The sequence below is a fragment of the Ochlerotatus camptorhynchus genome, unplaced genomic scaffold, assembly GCF_037179485.1.
Source record: "Ochlerotatus camptorhynchus isolate MF236.1 unplaced genomic scaffold, CSIRO-AGI_Acam_v1.1 ptg000211l, whole genome shotgun sequence".
Lineage (NCBI taxonomy): Eukaryota > Metazoa > Arthropoda > Insecta > Diptera > Culicidae > Ochlerotatus > Ochlerotatus camptorhynchus.
The window spans coordinates 1,214,256-1,229,339 of NW_027040701.1; the positions used below are offsets into that span (position 1 = coordinate 1,214,256).

At 40.8% G+C, this 15,084-nt stretch overlaps 1 protein-coding gene across 5 annotated transcripts in view; it reads left to right on the forward strand.

Moving 5' to 3' along the window:
- Nucleotides 1-14,630, forward strand: part of tgo (Aryl hydrocarbon receptor nuclear translocator homolog tgo) — a 456,070-nt gene extending 441,440 nt beyond the window's left edge. Inside the window, exons 8-13 of one of the 5 annotated variants that reach the window (XM_065224445.1) lie at nucleotides 45-341; nucleotides 410-560; nucleotides 1,265-1,546; nucleotides 1,633-1,738; nucleotides 1,803-1,944; nucleotides 13,955-14,622. In XM_065224445.1, coding sequence (XP_065080517.1) covers nucleotides 45-341; nucleotides 410-560; nucleotides 1,265-1,546; nucleotides 1,633-1,738; nucleotides 1,803-1,944; nucleotides 13,955-14,406 — 1,430 coding nt within the window. In that variant the 3' untranslated portion in view covers nucleotides 14,407-14,622. Of the gene's footprint in view, nucleotides 1-44; nucleotides 342-409; nucleotides 561-1,264; nucleotides 1,547-1,632; nucleotides 1,739-1,802; nucleotides 1,945-13,954 lie in introns of all 5 variants that reach the window. The other 4 variants (XM_065224441.1, XM_065224442.1, XM_065224443.1 and 1 more) reach the window with 4 other exon arrangements.
- Nucleotides 14,631-15,084: the final 454 nt, after the last annotated feature.

Consider the following 15,084-nt stretch of genomic DNA (forward strand, 5'->3'; position numbering starts at 1 on the left):
ATACACACCAAACCGGAATCTGTGTCTATGATCCGCCAATTTAGATATGTTTCCAGGTGTGACGATCGATCGAGGCCAGGACGACGACCTGCACAACACTCACTGCTGTCTGGTGGCGATAGCACGGCTTCAGATTACCTCCTCAACGACGGCCAACGACCTGAATTCGAACAACCCGAACGAGTTCATCTCGCGGCACGCCATGTGCGGGAAGTTCACCTTCGTGGACCAACGGGTGATCGGGGTGCTCGGCTATCAGCCGGTCGATTTGCTAAACAAGAGCTGCTATGACTTTTTCCACCCGGACGACATAGCGCACATGAAGGAGAACTTTGAGCAGGGTGAGTAAGCGGGAAGCTAACTCTAGTTCCAGAGATTCCTGACTGACGAATGATTATTTCAATTGCAGTGCTGAAGCAGAAGGGACAGATGTTCTCGGTGATGTACAGGTTCCGGGCGAAAAACAAGGAATGGGTGTGGATGCGAACGCAAGCGTATGCCTTCCTGAATCCGTACACGGACGACATCGAGTACGTGGTGTGCACCAATAGTTCTGCAAAGTGAGTAGTTCAATCCGTTTCCGGTATATATTATCAGAAAATAGAACTAATTCAACGTCCCCGATACACTGAAACAAAGTCATAGTTAGGAATACTATTTTGCAGAAAACACTTATTCTCAATATAACCACGCTTATTACCGCTAAATCTACTATGAATTCAGTATAGTTGACTATGAATGTTAACAGTTTACTATGATTCTGGAAAAACTACTATGCTTGCTCAAAATGCAAAGTAATTTTGATAGAAATGATAATAAAATTAAATGATTTTTTTAGGGGCGCCCCTAAGTTCCTTATTATAAATCAGTATGAATCATGAACCATTAGCAGTGATGGAAAAGTTCATCAAAGTTCCCTATGACTCGCGAACTTTTCCCTTGGTGAACTTCGTGAAATATCGCGAACTTTTCCAACACTGACCATTAGAGATATAAAATTGCTTCCTCGTGAAAAATAATTTCAAATATCTTGTTCTACTACTTCGACGAACATTACCCTGATCTATCTCGAATAGCTAAAAAGTTGATATTTAAATAACTTCCCGTGACTATAACAAATGCAAATTTGGTTTAAATCTTGAAAAAAGCCCGTTTGGCTTTAGGAAATTACAGACCAAATATGTCATATTTAAGGTGTACTGGGGAGTTCTGAACAGGATTTCAAATCATATACACATACTAACGGATACCTTTTCCTTTCCAGATCCCTCCACTCGACCCACGAAACGGTGGGGGTAGCCGATCCAGCCGACACGCCCGTATCCTACCAGGCCCCCGGGCTGGACTACTCGATGCCAAGCAGACGCGAAACGACGCCCTCTAGTAGTATATATAATCCTCACAATTTGATTTCACACTTGCCATCACAACAACCGCCATCAGCGACAGCCGCGGCCGCCGTGGTAGCCAACGCCTCGATCCAACGGCCCGACAGTGCGCACAACCCGGTGCAATATAGCTATAATCCAACGCCTTCTCCTATCCAGTCAGTATCGGTTCCATTTTCGACGTAAGTTACGGACCAATTTTTAAGATTTTAACACTATGCATTTGTCTTCTCTTACCACACAGATACGGTTCTCCTGGGACGCCCGGGGCTTCCGGTTCGCTGGGACACATCTCCAAAACAAACAACACCTCGCCAACGCCTGCAGCGACCGCGTGGTCGCTACGACAGGTAGGACGGAGCACACCATTTTCTCAACGAATGTAAATTTAATTTGTCCCTTTCTCACCCACAGCCCCAACCCGTTACCGAAGGTTACCAGTACAGTGAGCTCAGCCCCAACCGGTCACCGACAGGGCCCACGTACACGCAGCTCAGTGCGACTGGTTCCCGGCAAACGTCGACGTACACGCCATCCTCCGCGCAGCCTGGTCCCGGTAAATCCTCTTAACACTACATACCTATTACTTATGTTTCTATTTCCATATTTGATTTGAATTCGAATTACTCAAAAGCATCACACTCGCAAGTTTTGGTGTGCTCCAGAAGTTGTGATCCGGGCGGATGCAGTAACTACTGTCATCCGATGGTTTCCACTGCGAAACAAGCAATGACAACAGTAATTTCGGAAAGTGGCCCCAGGTGTACCGCGACGGCACCTGTTTTTACCCCTCCCGCCTTTTTAGACCGAATTATTCAAGAAACCGAAGCTTGGGAGTGTGATGTCTTTACGCCCATGCTGCTGGCGATTGTGTTCGTTGTCATTGTCAGCATGTCCTTTTTGTATCGATTGTGAGAATAAATTTGCAGTCTTATGTCTAATATGTATGAAATTGAGAAACGAAAATTTAACGGGTGCAGTTTTGGAAGAAGAAAAATCGTTAATTGAGCTTTTGAATCAGTAGCATGCGGGAACGGGAACGACGATGGACAGAATGGTAATCTGTAGTGTATCAATATCACAAACAAATTGAACATGTCTAATTCATTGTAGATGCATCGTGACCGGCTTGAAGTCTACCTTCAATTTAATAAGAGAATGTTTCGATGGTAATTTGCTCGAGATTCCTGATGTGGTAAGTAATGCGAGTAATATGGAAAGAAAAGATAATGCTCTTGCTGAATTTAACGACTGTCCGCAATTTTCCATCACGGTCAATTGAGGAAGGTCAGCAATTACATAGTCATACAATGTATAATTTCAACTAGGGTAATTTGCCAATTGTTGCACACTTCACATTGTTTACTGTGCAGCATATATCTATAACCACACAGTTTATCAATCATGGCGACATGCTAATCTGTGATCAATTGTTGAATGAGTAAACAGGTGTGTTTGATATTCATTATATTAAAGTATAAGAACCAAATCTGAATACGTTATAGTTATTAAGCCTAAGCGGCAAACAATTCCTATAAGGGCAACAAAAGAATAAGCAATTAAAACCTTTAAATCTATTTGTTATAAACAAATTAATCAAGCTAAAACTCCCCCAATTGATCTAATTCTAATTCAAATAAAATTAACTGTTGCACCTAAAACTTGTAAAATAGAAAAGACAAGAAGTAACATTTCAGCATATGATTTCAGACGATTTCTTAATTTATCAGCTGATAATCCTCAGTTGTAAAGTAAGCTATTATGTACTAGCTCAAAATGCAATTAAATTATTTAATCTTTGCAGAAAAATGTTGGTAATTATTTTATCTATCGATTATTTGCAATATATCTATCAACCATGCAAAATTTACAGAAAAAAGTAATAATGTTCAATAATTGATTCACATGTGGACTCTTGGTCTTGGATTGCATACCCAACTAACAATTTTAGCTGCAGATTAGCTTATACAGCCAAAAATTGGCTTATACAGTTAATTTTCGCCTGTATAAGCTAGTGTGCAACTAAAATTGTTTGTTGGGTATTGCCTATACGGATAACGCCTAAAGGTATGCAACGTTTCATATAAAACAGCTGCTGCGTATATTTTACTTCTACCGTGCGGGACCGAAATCCGTACAGCACCGAAATCCGTACACCCTGTTGAATTTGTTTATTTATATGCATCACAACAATGTAAATATTATACATGAATACATATTCATGTTCATTCATGCATTAGCTTGATGTTTACGTCAACAATTAAGCAGTATGTCATACAATTAAAATAAGAAAAATAAAAACCTTATCACGTGTCGGGCATTTCTATCAATCGGTTGCGTTCTTAACGATTTTCTAAGAAAATCTCTCGGATTTACTTCCAGTTGTTAAGCGTATTTAAGTGATTTTTGCAAGTAGTTTCCTGAAGGTCGATCGGAAAGGTAAGTGTTTATCGTTTTATATCTCAATTCTAAGCAATGGATCATTCATATGGTATTTATTTATCAAAATTAGTACTGTACGGATTTCGATCCATATATAACAGCTGATTCTAAATCCGTACACTTGTGCATTCACAATGACGACTCCACTTTATCCAATGTTTTTCAGCAGATCATGGAAGCTAAATACACGCCGGAGGATTTGGAGAAGACTGTGGCAATGATGCGTGCGGGGAAATCTTACCGAGAAGCATCCAGGGATTTTGCCGTTCAATTTACCACCATAAGAGATGCCGTATTGAATCGCTACTCTCTTATTTTATTCGTATTGTAAATGTTAAATTATTAATATCTTTTAATGAAGAAAGTCAAGAACCAGCCGAATAGGAGAACAGCGCAGCTCCTCTACACCAACACGCATATACAAATTACAGAGAGCAGACAGAAATGGGCAAGAGAGCATTCCCAACAGTAGCCACCAGCGAGGAATGGTCGGAAATATACATGAAAGTGAACGGGAGAAAATTGATAAAGAGAACGCAAAGAAACAAAGGATTGAGGAACGACAAAAGAAAAAGGTTGAGCAAGAGAGGAAGAGGAGGAAGAAGATGAAGAAGAGGAAAGAAAGCTGGAAGCAAGAAAGCATTATAACTTGAAAAGGCAATGGCAACAATGGAGAAGAAGCAGAAGAAAGCTGCGGAAAAGAAGCAATGAAAGATCTGCATTTTTATAATTATTACTCTCTTGACGTTTTAAATTAAATTAAGTTTTAGTCGTTAACTTACGTTTATTTTATTTTTCATGCACAAAACGAAAAGCTGATCTTTGATGCCAGTTCATTGTCTTTTTATGTTGGTTTCTAAGATGGTTGTAATTTTTTTTCACTTATCCGCTGGCTGTTTCGGATGTGCCTTCAAACCTTGTTGACATAAACACTTTTGAAATAACGCCCGTTATGGTAACTAATGCCGCCAAGAAAATGAAATGTACCTTCTCGCCTGGACCAGATGGCATTCCTTCTGCAGTGTATTGTCGTACCATTGGAGCGCTTGTTGAACCGCTTTGCAGAATCTTCAACAAATCTTTTGTAGAGTCGAAATTTCCTGCAATCTGGAAAGAGTCATTTATGGTTCCGGTACACAAGAAAGGAGATAAACGTGACGTTAAAAACTACAGAGGAATTACTAATCTCTCTGCAGCATCAAAACTGTTTGAGATAATTGTGAGTGGTTTCATTCTTGAGCACACCAAATGCTATATCTCTAGTGACCAACATGGCTTCATGCGTGGACGATCGGTTATCACAAATCTTCTAGATTTTACCACGACATGTTTTGAGCAACTGGAAAATGGGGCACAAATAGACGTCATCTACACTGATCTAAAAACAGCGTTTGATACGATCAACCATGACATTATGTTGGCAAAGCTATCCAAACTCGGTGCGTCGGACCGTTTGACTTCGTGGTTGTGCTCCTACTTGACTGACAGGTCTCTGCGAGTGAAACTCGATTCCAGTACTTCCTCGTATTTCACGAACTCGTCAGGTGTACCACAGGGTAGCAATCTTGGCCCGTTGCTGTTTGTGTTGTACATCAACGACGCACTTCTTCTACTTGGAGATGGCTGTAAGCTTGCGTATGCCGATGACCTAAAGCTGTACTTCGTGGTGCGGACTGCTGAGGATTGCATTCGTCTTCAATCGGTATTGGATCTGTTCGTTGATTGGTGTCGTCGGAATAAGCTTACCCTCAGCATTCCTAAATGTATGGTAATGTCGTATTACCGCATCAGGCAGCCGATTGTTTTTGACTATGCCATCAACGGTGTGGTTCTTCAAAGAACCGACCAGTTCAGCGATCTTGGTGTTCTACTGGACCATAAGTTGACGTTCAACCTCCACCGCTCTGCTCTGATCACAAAGGCGAATCGCCAGCTAGGTTTTGTGTCGAAAATATCGAAGGACTTCATTGACCCACACTGCCTGAAAGCTCTCTATTGCTCACTTGTGCGACCAATCCTGGAAAATGCCTCCTTGGTCTGGTTTCCTCATCAGTTGACTTGGAGCTTGAGGATCGAAAGTGTTCAGCGCAAGTTTATCAGGATAGCATTACGTAATCTACCATGGCGTGATCCGCAAAATCTCCCGCCGTATTCTGATCGCTGCAATCTGCTGAGCTTGGATACTCTAGAATGCCGACGGAAAAATCAGCAAGCAGTTTTTGTTGCCAAGCTATTGAATGGTGAGGTCGACTGCTCGAGGCTTCTCTCGCTGTTGGATATCCGAGTACCACCGAGAACATTACGAAGTGGTACCCTTCTCCAACCGCGGTACCATCGAACGGCGTTCGGTTACAACAAACCACTAACAACTATGATGCGTACGTTTACGGCTGTCGAAGAATTATTCGAATTTGGGGAATCTTCATCTCGCTTTTTGGCACGGATTAGAAACACTTGAATTGTTTTAGCTTTAAGGTTGTTTCATGTAGACAATAGTCCGATGAATAAAATTAAATAATAATAATAATAAATAAATTATAGGGTTACCATCTTAGGAACCGCTCATTCTATCGCTTGATGCTAGTGGGTTGGTGGAGCGTTTCCATTATCGGTGTATTAAAGATGTTTCGGCAGTCTTCTATTCAGTTTGCTATTATTGATTCGACAACATTGTCCAAGCTACACCGCCCAGTTTAGTCCCAGTTAATAATGTTTTGTAGCGTTGAGCTGGAGTGCCCCCAAGTTCCAAAGTATGGCGCATCTTGCACGTTATCACATGTCAAATTTCAAAGACCTCGAAGTTGTGATCGGAGGTAAACTCCAGTAATAATATTTAACCCAAAGCACTGGTATAGAATAAAATTTGGAGGAAATGAATCCTTAAGCATGATATTAGTTAGCATAAAAATCCAGAGCAGTCACCTTCTTAAATAAAAAGAAATCAGTTACCTTTCCTTTGAATCGATTGGAGCATCAATTAATCTAACGCTGATATTACTAGTTAAAAAATAAAAGTAAAAAAATGAACTTGAACCTTGACGAATGATTCTTATGTAAAATCGTACGCTGAATCCAACAATATAAATATCAATTATTTTAACGCTAAATTAGAGGTAAGAGATTTTTCGTTCGATCAATTGAACATCAATTGTCAGTGAGATTAGTGGTATTGTTATTATTTTAAAGTTGTTTTTTTTAAGTTTTCCTTTGAAAAATTGAATTTCTGCTAATTTTTTAAGCAATGTAAATAAAAATGTTTATTGTGGTTCTACCATTACCCCCACGGAAAAAAATGTTGTAATGATCGAAATCAAATTTTATCACGATTAATTCAGTGTTAAAATAATTAATATTACTTCATTACAGTCGGAGGTATTTGTGGTTTTAGTAAACACGTTTTTTTTTAAAGTGATATTTAATTTTTTAGCTATATCTCAAAAACTATCCTACTGAGATTTTTTGGACTACATTTTTGGATTCAGCGCACGATTTTACATTGGAAATGACCATCAGCGTACAACGTTCAAATATGCTGTAAACTAGTGTATTTAAACGAGTATATCTGTTTTTGGACTCCTAGCCAAGCAACTTCTGAAAAAATACTTTATTCAAGACAGCAACTTGTTTTTTTTTTCATAGATTTAGATCGATTTACATGCATGTGCGGATTTTGATTCATGACTGTACGGATTTTGATTCATCCTCAACACAGTGTACGGATTTCGATTCAAAATTGTACGGATTTTGATTCAATCGTAGAACGCTGTACGGATTTTGATTCAAGAGATGTGCAATTTAAATACTTTTTTTTTATAATTAAAGGTAATTTTAAGACCTGGTGTTTGCAAATAATGGTAAAATAAAGATAAATGTATGAGGAAAAGATGTGATACAGAGCATAATGTGATAGCATTATTTAGTATTGACCGTTAATGATTCTCTCGTGCTTAGGTGTACGGATTTCGGTCCCGCACGGTACTGTTGATTGGTTCAATAAAATGAATAAAATCACTTAGGTATATCATAAGTACACAATACCGAATACAGGGTGGCAAGTGAACCAGGAAAAACCGGAAAAAAACAGGAATTTCATAAGTCCACCAGGAGAATAATTTGTTTTGTATAATTTAAATAGGTTTTTAAATTTTATGCATGTCAAAGTTTCTTTTTATGATCAGGACAAAACTAAACATTTTGTTCAAGCTAAATCTTTCACGCAACTAAACATTGATGAACAAAATTTACTCTGAGAATTTAGTAAATATATTTTCTATTTATTTTTAATTCTTTTAATTTTTTTCTCGAATCAATCGCATGTATGATTTGTGCTTAATTGATAGCTGACTTAAGCAGTGCCGACGCGTAACTTCTTTGAAGTACCTGTCCAACATGTTCAATAAAAAAGTTCTATTTCTAAAAACTTCAGATAAGGCCTTCGAACTTCATGCAAGTTCTCCAACATTCCAGGAAAATCCTGTGAACTACTGTGATGACCTACGACGGTCAGGAAATCTCTCCGAACCTTCAGAGAAGTTCTACAAACTTCAGAGAAGTCTTACAAACTTCAGGGAAGTCCTTTAACCTTTGGGGAATAACTACGAATTGTACAGAATTTTCTACAGATTTAATGTAACTTCTACGACATTTAAGCATTGCTTAAAACTTAAGGATAATCCTATGACACTTATGGATTTTTTTTTCCGAGTTTCAGAGAAGTCTTCAATACTCTTGGGAAGTCCTCTGAACTTAACATAGTTCTCCAAGCTCAAAAAAGTTCCTAGAACTTTCGAGAAGGCGATTCAACTACAGGTAGTCCTACGAAATTCGCGGGGGGGTCTCCAAACTTAAGGGAATTTCCAAGAAATTAAGCAAAGACCCACAAATTTTTGTAAAACCCTTCGATATTTAAAGCCTTATGAACTTCAGGGAAGCAGTAAGGTCCTCACCTCATTCAGTTAAGTCCTTCAAACTTCAGGGAAGCCCTCAGATCTTCGAGAAAGTTCTTCAAACTTGAAGAAAGCCTTTCGAACTTCTGAGAATTTCTACGAACTTCGTGGTACTTCTACGATATTTAAGAAATTCCTATGAATTTCATAAAACTCCGAACTTCAGGGAAGTCCTAAGATCATTAAAAAAGTCCTTCAAACTTCGGGGAAGTCCCATGAAATTCAGGCAATACAAACTTCAATGAACCCTTCAGGAAAGACCTTAACGCTTCAGGGAAGCTCTACGAACTTTAGGGAGTTTCTATGAACTTCAGCAGTTAGTCTTTTTAATAATAAGAGTTATTAAACCAGCATTGTTTATGAAATCATGTTGTAATCAAAATTCCGCTAAATAAGATCCTTAATCGTTGACAATTGGCGGAAAATTTAAACAAACTGGAAATCCGTAAAATTGTTAGAAGCAAAGGTTTGTTCAAAGAGTCCTCATTCATATCACACTTCGCAATTTCACCTTGAGATAAACTAGCCCGTTGGCTAAAAATCTCAATAATAAAGTTAAAAAAAATCGCAGTTTCAAAAACAGAAATCTCAAGATTTAGGGGCTTATAGATCTCTAAATTTCAGATATTAGATAAGGCTCCGCGCTAGTCCGTCGTATCTCAGCTTTTCTTCGTCATACATCCCTAAAATCGCTCATTTTACGGGTTATTGCAAATGGTTCAGTGTCAATCGTAATTAATCTTGTAAGCAAAGATGTTTTTGCAAAAAATGAGTGAAAACGCTTTGCTATTATACTGAGTGGTGCGAAGTGAAATTTTCTTCATGTTGGTAGTGTTGAAATAAACGTTTCATCACCGTCGGTTGGTAGAGAGAAGTGTCAAACGGCTTTTTGTGCAGAGCCGATTCGTGACTTTGTGATTGTTTGTTGACATTGTTCATAGCTGTAGTTTTTACGGAGTGGAATAAAATTCAGAATGAAGTGTTTTGCTCACTTTTGCAATTATAAAGATGGACACGACGAAAATCAAAACATCAGTTTAAATAAGCACTTGCTCAGCCTCCTAGTGAATATCCCATACACAGGAGAAAATTGTCATAATTTACAAGGAAAAATTTTGAAACGATTTGTGATGTATAGAATCAAGTGTGCTCACGTAAAAAGAACAAAAAAACAAAGATTCAATAGTGGAACAATGTATAATGTTTGATTTTTAAGATGTTTAAATAAATATCCACAGAAAAGTCTGTATAATGCATCCTCATTTAATCTCATCCCTGTTTTGCTTCTGTCTGCAAAATATACTTTTCATTTCAGGGAAGTCAAGAAAGAATAAAACCCTGACACATCCTCTACCTGACTTGCAATCAAACATAGTAATTTTTATTTGTATAAATTGTTGCAAATCAGATGCAAATTTAATGTGGCCGACGATGTCTATGGAAGTGCTGTCGAAATTCCCTGGGACCTCCAATGGCAACGATTTGACTTCCCTCCAAATCGTGTGAAACTCGAACATGAAAACTCTATAGAACCCCCGTAGAACCTCGCTGGCCGCAACTAAAATATCCACTGAAACCTCTTCTGTCGCGGGAAAAATCTGTTGAAATTTCCTGGAACTTTTGTACTATCATCACAAATCTTCTTAGAACGTTCTCCGAAGTCACAGTCGTTCCTGAGGGAAAAAAAATCGGAGGGGTTTTTTTCAGCGCAGGAGTCTACTTTGGTCCAAAATACGCAATAATACTGTTATTTTTAATTGTTTGAGTCGTTTCGAATCACGTTTTTAAAAAGATCAAAAACATTACTGAAAAATATGAATTTTTTATTTTGGACGATAACAATACTTCTATCTATTTCAACGAACCACAATGATAAAAAAGTGGTTCGATTTGACAGCTCGAAAGTGGTTCGATTTTGAGGTCCGTCTTCGCACCACTCAGCTATTATAGTTTTAGCTCATAGAACGGAAATAGGCGCCATGATAGGACGAAGTAGCGCGGCTCCCTACTAGCTTCTTTACAGCAAACAATCAGATAAAGATTTCACGGGTATTCACAAGAACCTTAATACCTATTTTGGTTTGTGAAATTCCGCATTGCGCGAAGAATGATGGTACAAGGATTCACTTTATTTTTTTTTATTAAAAATTGTTTTTCAAATAGGGTAAATTATGGCTTCGGCACCCATTGTCTGTTTTCGGCAACCGAAATTGAAACATTAATTTCACTGTATTTTCCCATCAAAACTCTTCACTGAATGTATTCAACCGATTCCTTACCCTTTCAGCTTCAATCTTATAACATTTTTACGACTGAGCAATCCTGTTATGCCAGATTTTTCTTTAAATGAAATATACACACTACAAAATACGACTAATTTCGGGTTGCCAATAATAGAACATCTGGTTAACACGCAGTTCAAATGGAAATGGTGCTGAAGAAAAAGAGTCTGCCGACAATAGTCACACTCACCTGAGAAGTTTGGAACGTTGTAAAAACGTGTTCAACCCGTTTTGATCAATTCTGTCGATTGGAATTGATAGAACAGCAAGCAGCAGATAAATGTCAATAAACAAACCCGTCATATATGTGTGTGACGCTGAGAAATTGCTAATAGAAGTCCGGATGCTGCTTAGATTGACGAGAATACGTAAATTCCCCTACATGGTTTTTAAACCAGGAAATTTTTAAATCATTGACCAGGAAAACCAGGAAAAAACCAGGAATTTCAAAATGGAAATTCACTTGCCACCCTGCAAATAGTTATGTTTAATTATCTAAAAGAATCACTGAATGATTCTTCTTGCTGAAAACATTCATTTAAACATGCATTCCACCATATTTTATGGGTTTGCAATAATTAGATACGATGTGTGTAATAAGTCTGCAGCTGGAAGTGGCGCAGCTTCTCTTGAAGATGGCTAGAGGGACATCCGTTCCGCCATAGGTAGCACTGCCATAGAGGTAACTCTAAGACTAGAAGGTCCCGAAATAACGTACTCAACTTTTTGGCTCAGCTCTGGTACTCTCTTCGGTCCCAAGCTAATCGATTCACCCCTCGAAACATAGGAAAAACCAATAACCCCTAATTTTATCTGTCAAACTTTCATAGCGAATCAAAACAAACATTGCGTAGTACTAGAATTTCGACTAGAATGGGATACGTTAATCGTTTGCTTGGGACCAATAGGCTAGTCAAGTAGTGAGCCAATTTAAAATCGTTAGTTTCGTAATGATTGTTGGTACTGCTGCAGCGGCACTAGGTACTGCAACCCCGGACCGAAGAAATGACGGCGAATGCAAACTGTTAGACGAGCAGAATGCAGCACGGGCGAGAATGCTGCAATACCGCACGAGATTGAATGTGAAGCGATTCAGACAAGCGCGGAACAGACAAAACTCGGTTTTCCGAAGGAAGAAGCGTCAGCAGGAAGACCGAAATCGCGAGGCGATGGAAAATCTGTACCGCGTAAACGATACACGGAAGTTCTACGAGAAGCTAAATAGTTCGCGCAAAGGCTACGTGCCGCAAGCCGATATGTACAAGGACTTGCACGGTAACCTTCTCACGAACCAGTGTGAGGTGATTGAAAGGTGGAAGCAGCACTATGACAAGCACCTCAACGGCGAAGCAGCAGAAAACGAAGGTGGCACGGCAACAGACCTTGGAGCACGCGCAGAAGACGACAGGCTACCGGCCCCTGATCTTCAAAAAGTTGAGGAGGAGATCGGTCGGCTGAAGAACAACAAAGCAACTGGTGTAGATCAACTACCAAGTGAGCTATTAAAATACGGTGGTGAAGCACTGGATAGAGCGCTGCACTGGGTAATTGACAAGATTTGGGAGGAGGAGATATTACCGGAGGAGTGGATGGAAGGTGTCGTAAGTCCAATCTACAAAAAGGGCGACAAGCTGGATTGCTGCAACTACCGCGCGATCACACTGCTAAGCGCCGCCTACAAGATACTCTCCCAAATTCTATGCCACCGCCTGTCACCATTTGCAAGAGAGTTCGTGGGGCAATACCAAGCGGGATTCATCATCGACATCATGGCACGGAACTTTGAGACGATGGCGGAAACGTACATCAGACTGAAGGCTGAAGCTAGGCGGATTGGACTTGCCATCGACGCATCAAAAACAAAATACATGAAAGGAAGAGGTTCTAGGGAAGACAATGTTAGCCTCCCACCCCGAGTTCAGATTGACGGTGACGTAATCGAGGTGGTAGATGAGTTCGTGTATTTGGGCTCACTGGTGACCGCCGAAAATGATACCAGCAGAGAAATTCAAAGACGCATTATGGCAGGGAATCGTGCCTACTTTGGACTCCGGAGGACGCTCCGGTCGAATAAAGTTCGCCGCCGCACGAAGTTGACTGTCTGCAAGACGCTGATTAGACCGGTGGTCCTCTACGGCCACGAGACCTGGACTATGCTCGTGGAGAGGACCAACGCGCCCTTGGTGTTTTCGAACGGAAGGTGTTGCGTACCATCTACGGTGGAGTGCAGATGTATGACGGAACGTGGAGGAGGCGAATGAACCACGAATTGCACCAGCTGCTGGGAGAACTATCCATCGTCCACATTGCAAAAGTTGGGCAACTACGGTGGGCTGGGCACGTTGTAAGAATGCCGCACGACGACCCAGTAAAACTTGTTCTATAAAGCGACCCAACAGGAACAAGAAGAAGAGGCGCGCAGCGGGCAAAGTGGATCGACCAAGTAGAAGGCGATCTGTGGACCCTTCGCAGACTACGAGGCTGGCGAAGTGTGGCCATGGATCGAGTAGAGTGGAGACGACTTCTTCGGACAGCAGAGGACAACAAGGCCTTAGACAGTTTAGGAGGGGGGGGCGTTGGCTATTATCCACGGCCCATACAAATTTAAAAAAAAAAATGTATGGACAATTGTCTACGCAGGAGGAGTGGGGTCAAGAATTCCAAAAAACCGTCTTCGTAGTTAATGAACAGCCCCTTTTTAGCTCTGGAAATGCTTCATTAATCGCATTGGAAGGTTTCTTGAGGAATCTCTACTTCAAAAACGTTGTCAACCTTGTAAAATAACAAAAAGCACGTGCTTAGCTGTGCAACAATTGGCAAATTACACTAATCATATTTTTTCGAATTAAGCGTTTTAACTAACTCCACTAAACAATGATTCTCATCCCATTTGCAGGCATCTGGAGCGGTTGGCAAGCGCACCATCCGGCGGCACCGGAACCGATGCAAACCAGCAGTAGTAGTGCCAGTGGTGCAGGCGGCGGTGGCGGTGGAAGTAGTAGTAATAGTTCGGCCAGTACGGCACCGCCGCACATCTCCCAGCAGGACATCCCGCCGGAACATGCTCAACACATGCAACACCATCACCCGGTGCTGCAGCATGGCCACGGTCCGCACAGTCAGCAGCACCACGGGCACCACGCCGGTCATCCGCAGCACCATCCCCATCACCCTCACCATGCGGCGGTGGCGGCGGCCCACCAGGTGCACCACCCGGGTCACCATCCGGGACAGCACCATCCCGGCCAGGGCCACGAACTGTCCGACATGCTGCAGATGCTGGACCAGAGCGGGGCGACGTCGTTTGAAGATCTGAACATTCACATGTTCAACACGCCATTCGAATGAAATTTGTTGTACTATGGTTATAACAATTATAACCAGACGGCGGCGGCGGCGGCATCCTATCACAGTGGCAGTGGTAGTGGAGGAGGAAGTGGATTGGGAAACAATGGAGGAGGCAGTGGCGGAGGTGGTGGCGGGGGCATTGGCAGCAGTAGTGGGCTAGGAGGAGGCTTTGTCGGGGGTCTGGGAGGAATTACCAATGGGAACCACGGGGTGGCTGCCACGACTGCTGCCGGAGGTCTGGCCAGCTTTGGGGGCTACATCAATGAACAAATGTAAATAGCGACGTAGTAGTTCTTTGATTGTTTGGTAAGTTTGTAAAAAGGAACGAGCTCGTCCTCGTCCAGTGGAGAAGTGTTCATATTATTTTATTTTCTTACTAAAAAAAAACACGCTCAATAGATGTCCCATATTTCTCCTCAAATAGAATTTGTCTCACAACACAACACAATTTATTTCAGTTCCATTTTTGTAAAGACGCTCTAAGTACCAATATGATCTGCCGATCGTCCGCGAAAAGACCGAGAGACGAGGACGAGCGTTAGATATTTTAGAAGAGGAAAACAAAAAATCTAATTTCAATTCTTAAATTTCATTCAGGACTTTTTGAGGTTCATAGAGAATAGAAGCAAAATCAAAATCAACGAAGAAGAAAAAAACGGTGTTTAAGGCTATTATTAG